Source organism: Pituophis catenifer, unplaced genomic scaffold (genome assembly GCF_029215685.1).
Source record: "Pituophis catenifer annectens isolate HBS135680 unplaced genomic scaffold, rPitCat1.0.hap2 SCAF_1, whole genome shotgun sequence".
In the NCBI taxonomy this organism is placed as follows: Eukaryota; Metazoa; Chordata; class Lepidosauria; order Squamata; family Colubridae; genus Pituophis; species Pituophis catenifer.
In genome coordinates this window covers 122,279,907-122,295,370 of record NW_027256881.1, presented here as the reverse complement: position 1 = coordinate 122,295,370, position 15,464 = coordinate 122,279,907, and the positions used below count along the sequence as shown (strand labels likewise).

At 34.4% G+C, this 15,464-nt stretch overlaps 1 protein-coding gene across 4 annotated transcripts in view; it reads left to right on the top strand.

Annotated features, from left to right (window-relative positions):
- PHF3 (PHD finger protein 3) overlaps positions 1-15,464 on the top strand; it is a 52,503-nt gene that overhangs the window by 12,382 nt on the left and 24,657 nt on the right. Inside the window, exons 2-5 of one of the 4 annotated variants that reach the window (XM_070932916.1) lie at positions 1,079-1,146; positions 1,560-1,828; positions 11,136-11,291; positions 11,573-13,388. In XM_070932916.1, the coding sequence (XP_070789017.1) occupies positions 1,585-1,828; positions 11,136-11,291; positions 11,573-13,388 (2,216 nt within the window). In that variant the 5' untranslated portion in view covers positions 1,079-1,146; positions 1,560-1,584. Of the gene's footprint in view, positions 1-1,078; positions 1,147-1,559; positions 1,829-10,785; positions 10,857-11,135; positions 11,292-11,572; positions 13,389-15,464 lie in introns of those variants that run through there. The other 3 variants (XM_070932918.1, XM_070932917.1, XM_070932919.1) reach the window with 3 other exon arrangements.

Genomic DNA, 15,464 nt, shown 5'->3' with positions numbered 1-15,464 from the left:
AGATACTACCTTTTTTGAATCAGAGAAGGTTAATATAACCACCTATCCAAGTTATATCATCTTCACCAACAATTCGTTCATTGTGAATAGTGTCAAACCTTTCCATTTTTGCAAATATAATAATATTGCTGCAGTTGTCATTATTTATTTACTTGTTCAATTTCTGTGGTTGCCCATCTCAGTCAATGACATATTTAGGAACTAAGTTTCCTATCCATTAGTCTTAAAAGAGATAAAAAATCTCTGTTTTCAGTTGTACTTTAATCAATTATGTTTAACAGTTGTTGAAAAATCATGGAATAATTTCATTCCCTCTTTATTTGTTAAAAGATGGCTGATATTTTACAGCGGCAGTTGTTGACATGGACTAAAGTGATTCTCACAGCAGAACATTTAGCCAATATGCAGTTAAATTAACTGAAATTCAGTTAATATCAGGGTGGATAAAAATCAATAATTTTTTTTAAAAAAATCAAAAAAATTGGATTTTTTTGATTTAAATCGGATTTTTTTGATTTTTATGGAATTTATTTTAATAAAAAACTTTTGGGGTAAAAATCTATTGTAAGATAGTTTTCTATTTAAGATACATAAATAATTTAGTTTATTCAGCCTGAAATGGAGCTTAGTTATGTAGCACAAGGCTGTATATTCTGCAACACTGGGACTATCGGTGAGTCAACAGCGGATCAAAGGAGTAGCAAAGATGACAGTTGCTCTTTAAAAATTATGATTTAACTCGAGTTGATTTAAATCAAGTCTTTTTACTAGTGATTTAAATCATGATTTAAATCGACTCGATTTAAATCAAATCCACCCTGGTTAATATTCAACTCATTCAATTTCAGTAACAATTGAAAATTATTACTTGTCTATATGGTATGGTATAACTTTAAAGATAATGTTCCATTTCATCACTTTTTTAATGTGATGCATGGCTGATCATTTCCCCATAGGAAGCATGAGTCTGGGCATCCTTGCCCAGGGATGGGAGTAGTGGATAATTTGTAGTATTCTGCTTTTCTTTTATGTGCTCTTTCCCATTTTCATTCCTCATTTACTTTTCCCATTGTCACAGGAAATTCCATGTATGGGAAGTTTGCTTGGTAGAAAATAAGATGCGGAAGATGTTGCAATGCAAAAACAGTTGAGTAGAATGCATTCTGAACTCTTACATTATTTGTTCTCAGGATTCATACATACCTTGTAAAGTTAAGTAGTGCAAGAAAGTTCAGGAGCGGTTGTGTATGCACCATCCAGGGTGGTGGTGTTAAATTTACATCCCTGTTTCCCATTTCTTTCATTTTGCCAGCTTTGCAATTGAGAAATTGTGACTAGAGTCACTAAATCTCTGGTTGGCCTTTAATTTGAAATTCATCAAATCTACAAAAAAATGGATTTCTTGTTGAATTTTTTAAATTTTAATTTAATTTAACAAATAGAAATAATTTACAGTGAGTTATATAAAACAGTGGTAAGCCACATCAAATTTGATATTTCTAGATAATTTCTAATCCATAGTTTATTTTTCTTATGGTATTTTTCTTGTCTTTCTATAGGGATTAAAGACACACAGGAGCCTTCATGGATATAGTTGATACATTTAATCATTTAATTCCTACTGAACACTTAGATGATGCCCTATTTCTAGGATCCAACCTGGAGAATGAAGTCTGTGAGGATTTTAGTACAAGTCAAAATGTCTTAGAGGATTCGCTGAAGAACATGCTCAGTGATAAGGACCCTATGCTAGGATCTGCAAGTGCTCAGTTCTGTTTGCCTGTTTTGGATAGCACTGATCCCAATTTCCAGATGCCTTGTTCTACAGGTAACTCTTAATATTTTCAAGTCTACACTTTTAAAGACTTTTAGAGCAGTATTGTAGTGTTCTCCCCTTTTTTGGTTTCAAAATACATTTTTCTTTCTGCTCTGCTTTATAGTATAGAGCAAAACGTTAAATTGCTAGTTGTCCCTAAATTCACTTGAAAATTCTATTTAAGAAACTTTAAAAGGAATAATGGAGATGCATGTTGCTTCAGACTATTTTTTCTATGAAGACACTGGTGTGCCTAGTACTCTACCCTTCACTTTAAAAGATATTCTAATAGCAATAGCACTTAGACATATATCGCTTTACAGCCCTCTCTAAGCGGTTTACAGCCAACAATCTGAGTCCTCATTTTACTGACCTCAGAAGGATGGAAGGCTGAGTCAACCTTGAGCTGGTAAGACTTGAACCGCCAAACTGCTGGTAGTTGGCAGTCAGCAGAATTAGCCTGCAATACTGCATTCTAACCACTGCACCACTACGACTCAGAATAATATATTTTAAGATAACTAAGGAATCTGTGGAATCTTCTTTAAAAAGCCAAGGAAAGTCTATATAATATAAGCAAAGTTCCACTTCTACAATGGAAGTTGACTCCTCACAAATCTGTGTCTAGATAGATCTTCACTCTGCAGAGAGATCTGTGGAGTGGGGGCATCGAGAACAGTGCGGAATAAGAGTTTGATCAGTTGTAAAGACCATTCTGCAGACCTAATGGGTTTTTTTGCTTTAATTTAATTTATATGCCGCCCTTCTCCGGAGACTCAGGGCGGCTTACAATGCGTTAAGCAATAGCCTTCATACTTTTGTATATTTATACAAGGTCAGCTTATTGCCTCCACAATCTGGGTCCTCATTTTACCTACCTTTGAAAGGATGGAAGGCTGAGTCAACCTTGAGCCTGGTGAGATTTGAACTTGCAGTAATTGCAAGCAGCAGTTGTTAATAACAGTGCTTTAGTCCACTGTACTATCAGACTCATCAAGGTTGCAGTGCTGCAGAATAGGATGTATCTTTGGACATACTTTTTTTAAGGGAATTTAATTGTTGTGTATTGTATCTTAGCACAGAAGGTTTTTAAAGATGACCTTTAGAATTTTGCTATAAAGTGATCCTGTTAATCGGAGTGTTTTTTGCTCAATAGCTATCAGTATAAAATGGGTATATTGACCTTCTGTAAGAAATGAATAGGACATTGTTTGATATGTGGTCATGTTTGAGTTTCAATATTGATCCTTAGATGTTATAAACAATTTAAGTTGGCATGTGTCACAACTTTTAAACATTCTGTATCACTTCCCCTCTGTCTTTCTAGCTATTGTGTGTGCTTCATCCCATGTCATTGCTATGGCTTGTCAAATCTTAGTCCTTTTTTGTTTCTTGAAAAAATAGTAAAAATAATAATTCCATTACCATACATATAATTTGAAATGTAGAAGAGGTTGGTTGTGAAACAATATGAACATCCCTCCGTATCTTAAACCAATGAAATAAATGATTTTGAAGATGTGATAGACTTGTTCTGAAGAGAAACTTAAGCCAATCCTTATCTATGGTAATACAGTTAATTACTTCAACTTTGCTAATAGTTAAGAATGCCACTCATGTATAACATATCTAGGAAGGGACTTCATTGAACATTATTATATTTATCTCTGAATAAAATTTTGTAGGGTTGGGGTACTTGAATCTAGAAAAAAAATATCCTGAATCTAGGATATATTTTAATTATCACTTTCTTGAAAACAGAAAGATCTAGATTTTGAATTCTCTGATGAATTCAATATTGAATAGCTAGCATTGATAATTATTTTAGTCTCAGTTATCTATAGTGACCACTGAGATGTAATGATACAGTCAGTATTAAGTTAATGTAGCAGTACATAAAGTTGTGGTAAAATCCTCTTAAAAATAAATTGTGCTGAAACCGTAGATAAATACTGTTGGAAAATAATAGCTACATTGTCTTTTTTATTTTATTAACAATGGCAATTTTGGTAAAAAAAAATTGTAATAAAGACTTGGATGTTGAATTGGTTGATCATCAAGAATAGACTGGTAGTGACTTAAATTTTTGAGTGCTTGAGATGAGCATAGGCATCAGGCTCATTGTTTAAGTGCGGCCTTGTCTCTACCCCTCAGTGTGACTGTGGTGCTCCTCGACAAAATATCCATCACATTGTGTCCAAATGTCTATCAAGAATTTACACCAGCCCAGTGTCTGCTTTTTTTTCAACATAGACAACCCTGTCCTTGAATGGCTGGGTGGACTGGACATTAACATTTGAACCACTGTAAGTCCATGTATTTGTCATACAATCAATCAATCAATCAATCAATCAATCAATCAATCAGGCGTCTGGTGTGCCTTTAGCTAAAGTTCTAAGTTTTTTGTTGAATTTTGAAACTCTTGAGCACAACTTTGAATTGTGCTCAAAGTATGCACAATATATGTTACATATAATTATCTATGAACTATTATGTTGAAACAAAAATGTCTATTTGGAATTGTAACAGCATAGATGGCTCCATTTTGTTAAAACAAGTATTTCTTAACTGTGTTTTAGATTTTGTTATTCAAACTGAATGAACAAGATAGAGTATTATAAGAGATTAGAAAGTTGCTTGTGTTTCAGTGATTCTTCCAACTAGCTATGTGTTCCTAAGATCTGAATTCTCAAACAGGAGTGGCCATTTGCTCATGACACACCTCATTTTGAAATTGAAGAGAAATATAAAAAAAATTGCATCTTACATTAAATAAATAAATAAATACCAACTTTACTCAAGGTTCCAAACTCAGTAAGTCTCTGAACACTGTTAAGTCTTATGAGCTTTGGGGTAATCATCGAAAACTTAGCATTATCTGCAGAATTGTAAGGCTTTTCCTTTAATTACTATTTTATAACAAATAAAGAAATAATAAAAAACAAAATATAATTGTATAGAAGACAGTGTCCCATCCAAAATAATAGTGTTAATATTAATTTGAAAGGAATATATGTATGTATGTATACATACATGTATACATCAGTATACATGTATACATATTTGCCTCATTAATGGCTCACGAGGAAGCACAATAAGGCATGCTATATCAGGATGTAAAAAAAAATTCCCACTGACTCTTTTCTGCATTTGTTTTGAGGGAGAAATATTTTTTCCCATCTGTTAAGTAGTTCCCCATTCCTTTCTTAACCTTTCTTCTCAGCTCCTGGTAGTATAACTATGCCCAGTGAAATGTTTTCCTTAAACAGTTATACCTTTTATTGCATTTCAAAGTTATTTTTGAAACTAAGGAGACTTTCCAAAAGAAATTATAATAGGTGTGGAATTTATTTTTTAGATAAAGATGTTGAGAGGTCTTATTAAATGTGCATGGAAAAAGCTGTCTTTTGTCTTATGTTAGATCACTCCATTGGTTTATTTAACACAGTATTAACACTGACTGTCCAAGTCTCTCCAAGATTTCAAGCAGAAATTAGTCCAAGCATATATTTTAGCTCCTGAGGTACTCTGTCCTTCCTAGAATTCAGATACCATTTGAAAAATCAGTATCAAGAAGATTGGAAATGAATGAGTCCGAGGGAATAAATTAATGCAAATTAGATAAAGACCAAAAAATTTTTTGGCCCTTTCTATCTAGTTCTTCCTGGCTTACCTTAATTGTTTGCATTTAATTTGATAGGGGCTTGGGGTTTTTTTTTTTTTGCTTTTCCAAGTTTTCTTTATTTGAATAACATTTTTAAAGTTATTTTAAATGATGCGGTTTGAGCTTTTATATTGCTGCGATTTAAAATAAGAATTTATTGAATGAATTTTAACTGAATATTATAATTTCTTTTAACTGAACATTATAGCTTCTACTTCATAATACTTCTGTCTTTTCACTTAAAGTATCTTTGTGTTTAGTTTTCTGGACTATGGTAATAAATAAGCTATTAAAAAGTAATTTATCAACAGTTCTATTTTGATCTTTGTTCGCTACTATGAGTAATACTAATAAGCTAAGTTAGAATCTGTGTAAAGTTGAGTCGTGCCTATGTTCCCTTTTCTGCAGCTAGTTTTCAGAGAGGTAGAATCATATATTTTTATAGATTTTTCATCATTTAGTGCTTGCCCTTCATTTGACTGTTTCAAAATTGTCATGTGTTTATTTTGTTGTATTACATATTCATGCATATAATATGAACTATAAATACACATCAAATAGAATGTTTACACTCTTTCATCCTAAAATTCTTCCAGAGTGGCAAGGTCAGTAAAAGCAGGGTGTTTATTTATTGATTCAATTTATGGCCTACCTTTTCATTTAGGAGCTTAAGGCAACATTCATAACATTATTTTTTATTTTACAACAACAACAAATCTGTGGGACAGATTGAGTTGAAAGAGAATGTCTGGCCTAAAATCACCAGTGAATTTTCCTGGGAGAGAGTGGATAGAATGTAGATCTTGGTTCCAATCCAGCACTTGAACCACTATGCAACCCTGAGTCACAAGCAGGGGTGTCAAACTCAAGTCCCAGGGGCTGGATCCGGCCCACAGGGTGCTTAGATCTGGCCCATGGGGCCACCCCGGAAACATTGAAGGATAGCCTGCGGTGCCTCTGCCAGCAAAAACTCCAGAGCTCTGTTTTTGCTGGCAGAAGGTTGCAGGAGGCCGTTGCAGGTGAAAACAGAGCTCAGGAGCCCGTTTTCGCTGGCAGGGCACTTGGACCACCACAGGCGCCCCTGACATAAGTGACATTGTGGTGGCCATGCCCACCCTGGCCATGTCCCCTCCAGCTCCCCAAGGTCAAATAATAATAATAATAATAATAATAATAATAATAATAATAATAATAATAATAATAATAATTTTATTTCTATACTGCCCTTCTCCTGAAGGACTCAGGGCGGTGTACAGCCAATTTAAAAACACAAGACACAAGAATGATTAAAAATTAAAATAATTAAATAGATTTGGCCGGTTTAAAACCCCAAAAATTTAAAATACCCCAATTTAAAATCATTATGTTGATAGCCCGGCCTGGCGGAACAACAGGGTCTTCAATGCGCAACGAAACACCCGGAGGTTGGAGATCTTACGTATTTCCGGGGGCAGTTCATTCCACAGGGCTGGGGCTCCCACAGAGAAGGCCCTCCCCCTGGGTGTCGCCAGCCGACATAACTTGGCCGATGGCACCCTGAGGAGACCCTCTCTGTGGGAGCGGACTGGCCGGTGGGAGGCTACTGGTGGCAGAAGTCGGTCTCGAAGGTACCCGGGTCCTATGCCATGGAGCGCTTTAAAGGTGGTAACCAGCACCTTGAATCGCACCCGGAAGACCACTGGGAGCCAGTGCAGCTCACGCAGGAGGGGTGTCACACGGGCACGAGTTGCGCCCATAACCACCCGCGCGGCCGCATTCTGGACCAGTTGGAGCCTCCGAGTGCTCTTCAAGGGAAGCCCCATGTAGAGAGCAAATACAACCCTGATGTGGCCCTCAATGAAATTAAGTTTGACATCCTTGGTTTACAGCCTTAAATAATAAAATTCAGAACAGGGTGGATTTGATTTAAATTGAGTTGATTTAAATCACAATTTAAATCATGATTTAAATCACTAGTAAAAAGGCTTGATTTAAATCAACTTGATTTAAATCATAATTTTTAAAGAGCAACTGTCATCTCTGCTACTCCTTTGACTCACTGTTGACTCACCGATAGTCCCAGTGTTGCAGAATATACAACCTCATGCTACATAACTAAGCTCCATTTCATGCTGAATAAACTAAATTATTTATGTATCTTAAATAGAAAACTATCTTACAATAGATTTTTATCCCAAAAGTTTTTTATTAAAATAAATTCGATAAAAATCAAAAAAAATCTGATTTAAATCAAAAAAATCTGATTTTTTTTTATTTTTTTTAAAAAATCATTGATTTTTATCCACCCTGATTCAGAGGCAAGGAAGGCAATGGCAGGCAATTTCTTAAGTTATATCATATTTATAATTAGCAGACTAGAATGGAAGAAATCCAGGAATAGAGAAAGCAAATCGAGGTTTTTCCTTAGCAAGGTCAATAGATCCAATTCTTTTATCTCTACTACAACTTGAATTTCAGATTTATTATTCACATATGCAGAAATTTATAGTCTTTTTTTTTAATACAGTTGATGCCTATTTAATTTCTATTTTGCTTTGCTGCCTTAATCATTTTGTTGCTTCTTCATTGTGGCATAATAAATATATATGATATTTTAATATAACTAATTGAAGCTGATTTGGCTTAAATGAAGAAGTCTGCTTTTTGAAAGATTGATTGCATTGTTTCCATTTTAAATAATTTCTATTTTAAGAAGCATTAAAATGTATACAATAATAGATGACAGCAAATGTTATTGGTGATGCATTCTGAGTAGAATGGCCTATGGTGAGAAATCAGGAGTGTCAAATTCAGTTTGTTGTAACTATATAAGATATATATTACATTTACTCAAAATTTTAGTAATGTACATATATTTATACGATACTGAAAAGGTTAAACATTGGGCTTTGGAAGTTACCCATACTTGTCCAGAAGTATTTATCCCAGGGAATTAACTCGCTACAATATTTATTTTAATTCCTTTTTCGGTGTGTGTTTTTATGTGCGTATGTATGTGTGCACACCTTCAATTTAGTTTTTGATTTCTGGTGACTGAATGGACTAGTATAGTACCTGCAATTTTCCTGGCAATATTTTTCAAAAGTGGCTTGTCAGTTTTTACTTATGTTGGCCATATGTGACCAACTTCATCCTATTTGAGATTTCAGATTTATGTAGCTGCAGATCTTAGTGTGGGATTCAAAACTTCTACCAGGAGTAAATCCCATGAACTCCATGGGGGGTGGGGGGGAAGTCATGTAAAACTTTGTATATGAAAACATGACATAATGTAACATCTGTATCTTTCTGTCGGACAATAAAGGGAAGTTGGACTATATGTCACATCCTTTGAACATTTGATTCCTGCTTAGCAAGCAGTGACAGCTATTGCCATGAGGCCCCTTGCACAAATATATCCTGTGTACCAACTATGGATCAGTATGGTTTTACAGTCACTCATAGCCTAGTTACCTCCTACTTCAACTATTGCAGTGAAGCCAAGATAGTTACCTTTGAAGACCATCTTGAAGCTACAGTTACTCTAGAACATGGCTTCATAAGCAGTTAAGGAGGTCCCTCATTTTACTGTTTAACATCTCTGGTCCATAAATTACTGGTTATCAGAAATGTTTCAAGTACAATCTAACATAAACCCTTACATTGGTTTATCTTCAGGACTTTCTTACTCCTATCTTTTCTGTCCAACTGAAAAGTTCAGATATAGCTAGTGCACTCTTATGTCCTAGCTGTAAGGCATTATCACTTTATGGGACCTAGGAGGTCTCCTTTGTAGTTATGTCTGCCTTATGGAACTGTGTTCTTTCTGAGATTTGGATGGTTCCGACACTGTTGGGCATTTATAAAGTTCCGGCATGCTCTGAAGTGTAACAATTAATTCTATCCTGATGTTTCATCCATTTCGTTGGCTATCCTTTCTAATGTGTAGTGACGTAATGCTATGTATTTATTATTTCTATTGCTTTTATTATTGTTTTCACTTAGAGTTACTTTGGTAATGGAGACAATATATAAATCAATCCTCATCTGAACACATGTTCCTTAGCAGGGCCTTAGCAATTATTTGATTTAAAAAATCAAAACAATTTATAAAACAAATTTTAATTTACTCTAATTAAACTTTATTTTATTGTTTTGTTGTTAGCTTTTTAATCATACTATATCTTATTGATAGTTCTTATTGCTTTTTGTACATTTCTCTAATTTCCCTTGAAATCCATATTGTATAATGTTAGGTTTGTAATGGTAGGTGCTCTCTGGTGTCTTTTCATCAGACTAGGTGGAAGTTTGGAATGGAGTGCATTAGGGTTAACTTTAGGGTCCTGTTGTATTTTAATCTTTCATTATTGCCTTTCATAAAAAGATGGAATCCTTATATTGCCAGATGAAACAAACCGTGGATGTGATAATTATGGTAATTGAATTTTAATAGGGTTACTATGAAAGGCTACATTTTGGCCTATCGTTAACTAAGATTTATAAGTAGCAATAACCCATGGCTGTTGCAACTAATAACAAGAAGAGCAAGCTACTTTTATTAGAAATCTTAAAGCAGAGTCTGGACAACTATCTGCCATGAGTAGGGCTATTCAAGTTCTTTGAAAGAAATATATGCACAGCTTCTTTGTCAGAACAACTTACAAAGCAGCCATGTCAGCATCCTTTAATAATTCAAAAACTGAGCATCTCTACTCCTGTGTACTTTGAGTCACCCTTTTTCAAAGTCATTGGAAGAAAATACTCATTTTTTTTTGCTAATATATATTTTATATATTTAATAATGTAAATTTTAAATTCTTCTTGGTTAGTATTAAAATAATTTCTGTATCAGTGACAGAGACAGTAAATCTCTAAATTGAATCAACACCCATTATCAGAAAGTTGGAATGAAAGGAAACTGAATTTTGTAATGGAAAATCAATATAATTCCTATTTTCTGAACATAGACATTTCTAGTAGGTTTTCATTTATTGAATGTGTTCTGCAACATCTCATAAAATAAGTACATTAATATATAGATACATACCTGCATACACTATTTTAATATACAGTAACAAATTCCAAGAAGTATGTTTGCATGGAAATAAATCTCATTGTGTTTAATGAGATGTACATAAAATTGCAACCTTATACTGTAGCCCTTAGATTTTGGCTAGATGTTTAGCAGGTGAAACACTTATTAATAGTTGCCAGACTATCTTGTTCTACATTTAGCATCTACAAAGAAACTATTAAAATTATATAGATAAAGGAAATTGTCACTTTTGGATCAGCTCTTTCCATTATTAAATTCTCTTTCTCTTAGGTGGGAAGGGACAGTGAGGGGACAGCTGATCCTTTAAGGACTGAGAACTTCCTGTGGCAAATCAATAAAATGTGAGTCCACTAAAAATGGCTATGACTCTTTCTCAAGGACCATGTATGAGAAATAATACTGCTCTGGATGACCACTTGTTTTATCTGCCTTGTGGGAAACTTGTACATCTCATTTCCTACACATGCATTTAATCTTATTTATCTCTTTCTTCTCCCCTCCCCATCCTACCCCTTCCTCATTGCCATTGCTTTCTTTATGTTTCACATCTTTCATGACATTGTAGACTTAATAAAAAGTCTTTTTAAGATTTAGGATTTTTTTTCTTCATTTTTTTTTAGCTGTCGGACTTGATGATATTATGGATGACAGAGTTAAAGAAACTGCTCACAGTACCATTGATGAAGGTGATCTGTCATCCAACAGGAAATTGAGGGACCAAATGGATGGAACTTCAGCCAAATCACCAAGAAAGTCTCCACGTTTAATGAACCAAGGTAGTTTTTAAAAAAATAAAATAAAAATACACATTAATAGCTATACATTTTGTAGAGTTCCTGTTTCCGTGATCAAACATGACTTAGTGTTTGCTTGAAATAAATGTGTTTATAATTTGATGAACAGAACAATCTATAATCCACTTACCTGAATAGATGTTGAGGATAAACTTACTAACTTTTGTGTTTATTGTGTTAGATTACATATAAATCCACCTGTTTTTAGTGTATATTGTGTTTTTTTGGTATAAATAACACCAATATATATATTTTTTTAATAGAGCCAGTACGAAGTCTGCGGCAGAGCACACTAGCTAAACGTTCAAATTCTTCATCTTCTGTTCCTGCGAAGAAAACTGTAAAGTCTGGACCTGCCCAGAAGGGAGGACTGAAACAACACGATAAAGGACAGGCTAAACAGGATAATAATAACAATAATGCACCAGAGCAGTTAAAAAAGATTGAGCCAAGTAACGACAGTTCCCAATTGGAAGAAACAAAAGAAATCCCACCATCATCTTCAGGCAATTCAGAATGGGTTCCATCTTGTGCAGAAACAGAAAGCACTGAAGCAGATAATGAGCATGAAATTCCCACTGAGCCAAAAGTCAAAGTATGTCATGAAACAGGAAATTCTTCTAATTTGCCAGATTCTATTACCTTATGTAAAGAAATGGAAAATGGAGCACAGGCTGTTACAGAAAATTATGGTGCTACCATTGGAACAGAGTCAGTGTCATCTGCTTTTGTGGAGGCAGATAAAGTTACATATAGCAATAGCTTGAAAGATGAAGGCGATGAAGTTATGAAATACACGTCTGAAATATCTTCATCAGAAAAGGCAAACCATAAGACTGAGGAAGAACAGAATAGAACTGAAATAGAAGATCAAAACAAGGAAACTGGGACGAATGATACTCTGCTTATTTCTAAAACCTGTGAAAATTCAAGTGAAATTCAGGAAGATCTTTTAGTTCAGTCTAATTTTGTGGACAGAAAGGCTGAATGCAACTTAACTTTAAAGGCTAGTGATGATATTGCTCATAATGCTAATTTGCAAAAAGAAGACAAGCAAGAATGTTCAGATGACCTGGTAAAGACTGATTTGAAAGATGTTCTTCCTTTAAATAGCATGGAATTTGAACAGGCTGATTTAAAAGATGATGGTACGAATTCTATCAAATTAGAAGCAAGTACTTTGGAAGATAATATTATTCAAGACATTCCAACCGAAACAGTATATCAAGAGCCTGAAAGTGTAAAAATAGGAGAGCTTGAGATTTCAGGATTGCAGGAAGATAGGCATTCTGGTGTTCCATTAAAATGTCCAAAAAAGACGAAGTCCAAAAATACCAAAACTAAACAAAATAAAACTATAGTCACACAACAGAGATTGGCTACTGTAGGCCACGACACACCCAGTAAAATTCATGTTCTTCCAAGTCCTCGTAGTCAATTTTCAGTAAGTCTGAAACGTCACATGGAGGAGCAAGGAAACATTCAACATTGTCAGAAAATAATTAAAGTTAAAAAACAACATTCAGATAAAGATATAAGATTTCAGAGCTGTGACTCTGGAATACCTCTAAAGAAGCAAATCCATGAGGTAGGGAAAAATATTTCCCGGGGTCAAATACCAGTTCAGGTACGAAAGATAATGACAGAAAAAATGAATGACAGATCTGTCAGCCATCATGCTGGTTCTAAAGAAGGTTTACATTTAGCGTTGGGAACAGCTAATTTTAAACAAGGGCAGTTGCCACAACAGAGTCCAAAGCAGCCACAGAAATATCACCTTAAAACAAATAATTGCATTAAGGAAGAAGGAGGGAAAAAAGATTCCACGGCATTGTTTGTGGATTATTTAAAAGATGATGAAAAGGAGAAAATGAAAGTTAGAAAGTTAGAAAAGAACCTTCAGCCTCGACAGAGAAGAAGCAGTAAAAGTCTTTCAGTTGACGAACCACCACTGTTTATCCCAGATAATATTTCTACTGTAAAACGAGAGAGCACAGAACTCCTGTCTCCCAGTGAAAGCAAAAGTATCTGGATACCTAGTAAGCAGTGTGGGTTTTGCAGAAAGCCACATGGCAACAGGTGTGTGTTTTAAACACGTTGTTGATTTTACACAAAAAAATGGTAATAGGCTTCTCATATTTTAGAGCAGGGGTAGGTGAATTTCTTCTGATGGGGATGAATGGACTCCTTTATTTATTTATTTTATCGGAATGCTTCACATTATTGATCACATAGCCAGTTATGTCATCATAGGACAGGACCAATATTTTTGGCTTTTTTTGGGGGGGGGGAGAGAATTGAAGGCTAAATGGTGAAGTGGGACAAACATGTTACAGTGGTAGACTACAAAAGGGTTGCTCTTGGGCTGTAGATGATTAAGAGAGTTTCAGAGAGATCTTTTGCAGTCACACATGATCCACTCCAGTCTAATTTTAGGTTTTTGACTATCTTTTTCAAATTAAAACATAAAACATAGAATCAGATTAATCAATTTGTAACCTAAAATCTAGAATTGTTGAAGTAAGTCAGAATATCCTTCAGCTACACTAAGAGAGTGAAGGAAGATGAAAGAAGAAGGAGAAGATAATGAAGAAGAAGCAAAAGAAGAAATAGATAAAAGAAAATATTCTGGTTGTTTGCAAAAAGAAAAAGCTTGTTTAAATGATTTGAAAATCAGAACACTTTTGGGGCAAACAATTTAATAATGGCTTTTTTCACAACTTCTGGTTTTTTTCTATTCTGCTAGTACCTAGAGATCACAAATATAAGCCAGGAATAAGCAAGGATTCAGATCTAACTATAAGCCACAAGTGAAATAAACCAGGATTTGCAAACCATCAATAGCCCATCCTTGGTTTCAAATTCTGGATTGGTAATAAAAAAAAATAAACCTTAGATTTTTTTTTTAAAGGAGGAATTCAGTCTTCATTCTAAGCCAAAACCAAACAAATATTGCTTTAATTTAGCATTATATGTAAACCTTGCCTATGTACATTTTTCTTCAAGTAAAATCTAGTTTACTAGATTTTGCATACTTCCCAGTATATATATTCCATATTTCAGCCTACCAAATAATAAATATTTTCATGGAGTTTTTCCTGCTAGTTATATTAAAAACAGCAAACACTGTTGATAAATATTAAAATATCCATTGTTAGCTTTAATAGCAAAAATTGAACCTTGTAGCCATCCTGAATATTTTTTAAAGAATACTCAGTTTTGCTGTGATAGATTTTTTGAGAATCTTTGAAAACTTTTGATGCTTTAACCTGATTTCATTATCATGTATGTGTGCAATAAAATGTACCAGCTGTTCTGCATAACAGCTTTTTAAATTTGGGCTGTTCTAGATATTGTGGACAATGATTCTATTACACTTCATGCTATATGGTTAATTAGAAACAGGGGTTATAGTTTGAAACACCTAGGAACTAGGAATGTATAGCATCTGAAATATTATTTTCCTTGCCCTATTGCCAAGAGGAATAAAAATATTTGATACAAATTTCACATATTGTATTATCAAACAATATAGTTTAAATATGGTTTTATTTGAAAATTATAGACACGTATCTAGTACCATGTTTCCCCAAAAATAAGACCGTCTTATATTTTTTTGAATCCTGAAATAAGAACTTGTCCTTATTTTCTGGGAGGTCTTATTATTTTGGGGCACGTGGAGGAAACCACAGGAAATAGCGGGGACCAGCTGCGCATGCATTTAAATGTTTTCAGGGAGGGCTTATTTTCAGGAGGGGCTTATTTTAGCGCTTACACTCAAAAGCCCGATTGGGCTTATTATCAGGGGATGTCTTATTTTCGGGGAAATGGTACTTTCCACTAATAGAACTGTTGAAGTGAGCAGAAGTTTTTGAACTATTGTAAATTAATGCAGTTCATACCACTACTGGCACCTAACACCTATTGAATGCATCATACAGCTGGAAGGGGCAGTCTAGGCCATTAAGTCCAACTCCTCTTCATTGTATCAAATCAAATTAACATATGTGACAGGCTAGCTTCTGCTTGAAGATATCCTGTAAAGGAAAGACCAGCCCTTGTCTTTATAATTGATTCCACTATCAAATTGCTGTTACTGTTATTTTTTTTTTTCTGACATTCAGTTGGAACCTGACTTTCTGTTAACTTAAAGCC